Source organism: Helobdella robusta, assembly GCF_000326865.2.
Source record: "Helobdella robusta unplaced genomic scaffold HELROscaffold_22, whole genome shotgun sequence".
Lineage (NCBI taxonomy): Eukaryota > Metazoa > Annelida > Clitellata > Rhynchobdellida > Glossiphoniidae > Helobdella > Helobdella robusta.
Genome location: NW_008704170.1, coordinates 2,640,385 through 2,644,191, shown reverse-complemented (window position 1 = coordinate 2,644,191; position 3,807 = coordinate 2,640,385). Strand labels below are relative to the sequence as shown.

General features: G+C 35.0%; 1 protein-coding gene across 1 annotated transcript; it reads right to left on the bottom strand.

The window, feature by feature from the left end:
* Window positions 1-1,164: 1,164 nt before the first annotated feature.
* HELRODRAFT_172111 (hypothetical protein) lies at window positions 1,165-3,546 on the bottom strand (the record flags this gene model as incomplete). Its single annotated transcript, XM_009018778.1, has 2 exons — window positions 1,165-1,281; window positions 1,924-3,546. 2 exons carry the CDS (start codon window positions 3,544-3,546, stop codon window positions 1,165-1,167), a joined length of 1,740 nt encoding a protein of 579 aa, XP_009017026.1.
* Window positions 3,547-3,807: the final 261 nt, after the last annotated feature.

Genomic DNA, 3,807 nt, shown 5'->3' with positions numbered 1-3,807 from the left:
AGCTGCTGCCGTTGCTGTCGTTGCTGTCGTTGCTGTCATTTCTATTACTAACAAATTTGAGGTTTCTTGCTATTGGAATAGTTTATCATCATGGTAGTAGTAGTAGTAGTAAAAGTAATGCTAGTAGAAGTTGTTGTAGTAGTTGTAGTAGTAGTAGTAGTATAGTAGTAGTAGTAGTAATAGTAATATTAGTAGTAGTAATATTAAAAGTTGCAAAATTGAAAGCAATTCAGCAGGAGACATTTCAATGTAACGAGAAATTTTTGCTAGTAATTACTACTACTACTACTACTACTACTACTACTACTACTACTACTACTACTACTACTACTACTACTACAACTACTGCTGCTGCTACTACTACTACTACTACTACTGCCACTACAGTGACAACTACTACTATTACTGACTATGATACTATATCTTCATTTTCAATACTAATGAGTGGAGTATTTCCCCTCATAAATGGCTCCTCCGAGGACAAAACTTTTACACTTTTTCTTGGCATACATTATGTTGTGTCAGCAATACTACTGAAACTGTTGCTGCTACTACTACTACTACTACTGCTGCTGCTGTTGCTGCTTCTGCTGCTACTACTATTGCCGCTATTACTGCTGCTGCTTATGCTACTACTGTAGCTACTTCTAGAAGTAATTCTATTGCATTGTTACTATTATGTTACTGCTATTTCTACATGTATAATAATAATAGTAGTTATTTGTTTTATCAGATGAGTGGATGAATGATTGAACGAATGATTGATTGAATGAATGATTGAATAAATGAATGAATAAAAGAAAGAGTAATTGATTGATTGAATAAATCAATAAATAAATAATAAGAGGATGATCGATTGATTGAACGAATGAATGACAAAATGTACATAGGTCTGTATGATTGGAATAATAAACCAATATGCAAATAAACGAATGATGAACGATGAATGGATGAATGAATGAATGAGTAAGTGAATGAATGAATGAACGAAAGAATAAATAAATAAACAGATAAATAACTAAAAATTTCGTATTATTTTTAAATTTAAAAATAACAAAATAAATTTAGTGAAATCTTTGCCAGAAACTAATTAAACTTATTATTGTCACTATCACTATTATTATTATTATTATTATTTATTTATTGTTATTATTAATGTTATTGTTATTGTTGGATTTTTTTTCTGTAATCCTCGCTCAGCCACTCCAAGCATTCGTTAAACTCGGCCAGCAGTTGTTGTTGTTGATGTTGTTGTTGTTGATGTTGTTGTTGTTGCTGCTGCTGTTGTTGTTGATGTTGTTTACGTTGTTGTTGTTGCTGCTGTTGTTGTTTTTTGGGTTTAAAATGTTGTTGCTCTAGTGAAAGTTGTTGTTGTTGATATTGATGTTGTTGTTGGAGTAGTTGTTGACGTTGTTGTTGTTGATAAAACTGAGTAGATTGATCATCTTGTTTATTGTAGTAATTACAGTTGGCGGGCGTGTATTGATGTTCTTGTTGATGATGATGACGATGTTTTTGTTGTTGTAGTAGCTGCTGTTGTTGCTGGTGTTGTTGTTGATGTTTTTGTTGTTGTTGACGAATTAAATGCATTGAATAACCTTCCGACCTTTTTATAGTATTTGTGTATGGAAAACTTTCGTTATAACCCAGATCATCATCATCAACAACAACAACAACATCATCATCATCAACAACATCACCATCATCATCATCAACAACATCGTTATCAGCACCGCCACAGTCGTCATCATCATCATGAATTTTGCGTTCATTTGTTGGTTTTTCATTATGTGCATTGTCGATATTTGATCTTTGACATTTCTGGCGACTCGCTCCATGTGGCTGGCGTGGTGGCTGTAGCTGCTGATGTAGCTGCTGCAAACTTCCCCCAATCATTCCACCAATAACTCGTCGCCCACCTACCTCGTTACGCGCGCCACAAACATCGCCACACGATGACGGCCAGCCATTGTTAGCCACATCATCGTCTTCCAAGTTAGCCCGGCGGTTTTCTGCATATTTGAAATGACCACCATTTATCTGGTCATTGTTTTTAGAGTAGTAGCAGTAGTAGTAGCCGTCGTTGTAGTTGCGGTTGTGGCTGCTGTTGCTGTTGTGGTGGTAGTCGTTGTCAAAAATTTTCTTTGAAACAATTTTAAACCGACTATTTGGTGTATTATTTGTTGCTGCTTTGTGGCTCGGCGGTTTTGATTTGGTTTGATCTTGATGATGGCGATGAAGCTGATGGTGAAGATGATGAGAAAGAGGAAGAGAGTTTAATGGTAATAATGATGATAGATGAAGCGATTTTAGCCGGTTATGGTTAGGGTTGCTAATGTTCGGTTTGAAATCATTTTCGTATTTCAATTTTTGTTCCTCGTATGCTTGTTCAAGTTTTTCAATTCGATCATGGATGTTTGGTTTATTCGTTATCTCAGTATCCCTAGTCGGTTTTGTATCATCGATAGTTGGTACGGTTTTATTTTCAGTCGGTATTCGACCATCCAAATTCGGTTTTTCTTGATTTATATTCGGCTTTCGCTTAGTTAATTTACGATTTTTTGTAGATTTTTGAGGTAAGGTAAGTTTAGTTGATGTATCTGATAGTTTTGATTTTGTTAATGCATTCTTTAATGTATTAGGCGCAAAAATTGATGTCACTTGATTATATGATCGATTATTTGTTAAAAATCTCTTCATTGAATCATTATTTTTGTATTTTTTCGCATCTTTTCTTCGACAATTCTTTTTGTTTTCAAAATTTTTTGAATTTTTACAATAATTTTTTCCAAATATTTCGTCATCTTTCCACTGCAAACTGTCTATTAAAGATGAATTCATTAATTGTGATAAATTTGGGTCGCTAAAATCGCTACCACACACGCCACTAATAAGATTAAAAGCGTTTACGTCTCCAGTATCATCATAAAAGTCCTTTTTACCGGTACTGTTAATCAAATTAAAATCGGCGCTCTTATTAGTTTTGGAAAAATTTTTATGTTTGTTGCTGCTGTGAAAATTTTTCCAAAATTTCTTCATGTTCTCATCGTTTAGCTGATTGGTTGTTGGTGGCTGCTGTGGTCTGCTGTGTCTGTGGCTGGCGATATGATGGTTGTGGTGGTTTCGGATAATTTTCCGTTGTGGTGAAGAATTTTTTGAAATTTTCGAAAAAATTTGAGTTTTTGTTGGTTTGGTGAGTCGTCTTTGAGTGTGGTGAATTAATTTTTTCTTGAAATTGCAATTCATCTTATCATTATTGTTGCCGTTGAAAGCAGTAGTTGAATCGGAGGGCAAGCTGACTTTTGGAATGTTGTTGTTATGCTTGATCTGATTGGTTGTGGGTGTTTCACTATCATTTAAATGTCGTTGTTGATTTTGTTGTTTATGTTGTTGCTGTTCTCTTTCTCTGGACTTGCTCCTCCATTTAAAAGAGTTGAAAAACCCTGCTAGTTTCTTATTTAATTGTTGTAAATGTTGGTTTTTGCATTGTTGTTGTTGTTGTGGTGGTGGTGGTGATGGTAGTGATGGTGGTAGTTTTTCTGGCATTTCTGAATGGCACGCTTGCGCTTTTTCAAATTTGTCAGGTTCGGGTTTGGTTTTCGAGTCAGATGATTTTTGTTGAAGTTGTGTTAATTTTTGTTGCTGCTGTAAAAGTTGTTGTTGCTGTAAAAGTTGTTGTTGCAAGAGAATCTGTTGATGAACTTGAAGCAGTTGTTGTGGTTGCTGCTGCTGCTGCTGTTGTGGTTGCTGCTGCTGTTGTGGAAGTTTTTCATCGTCTTTAATTTCTGCAAAAGTTTCGCTAACGAG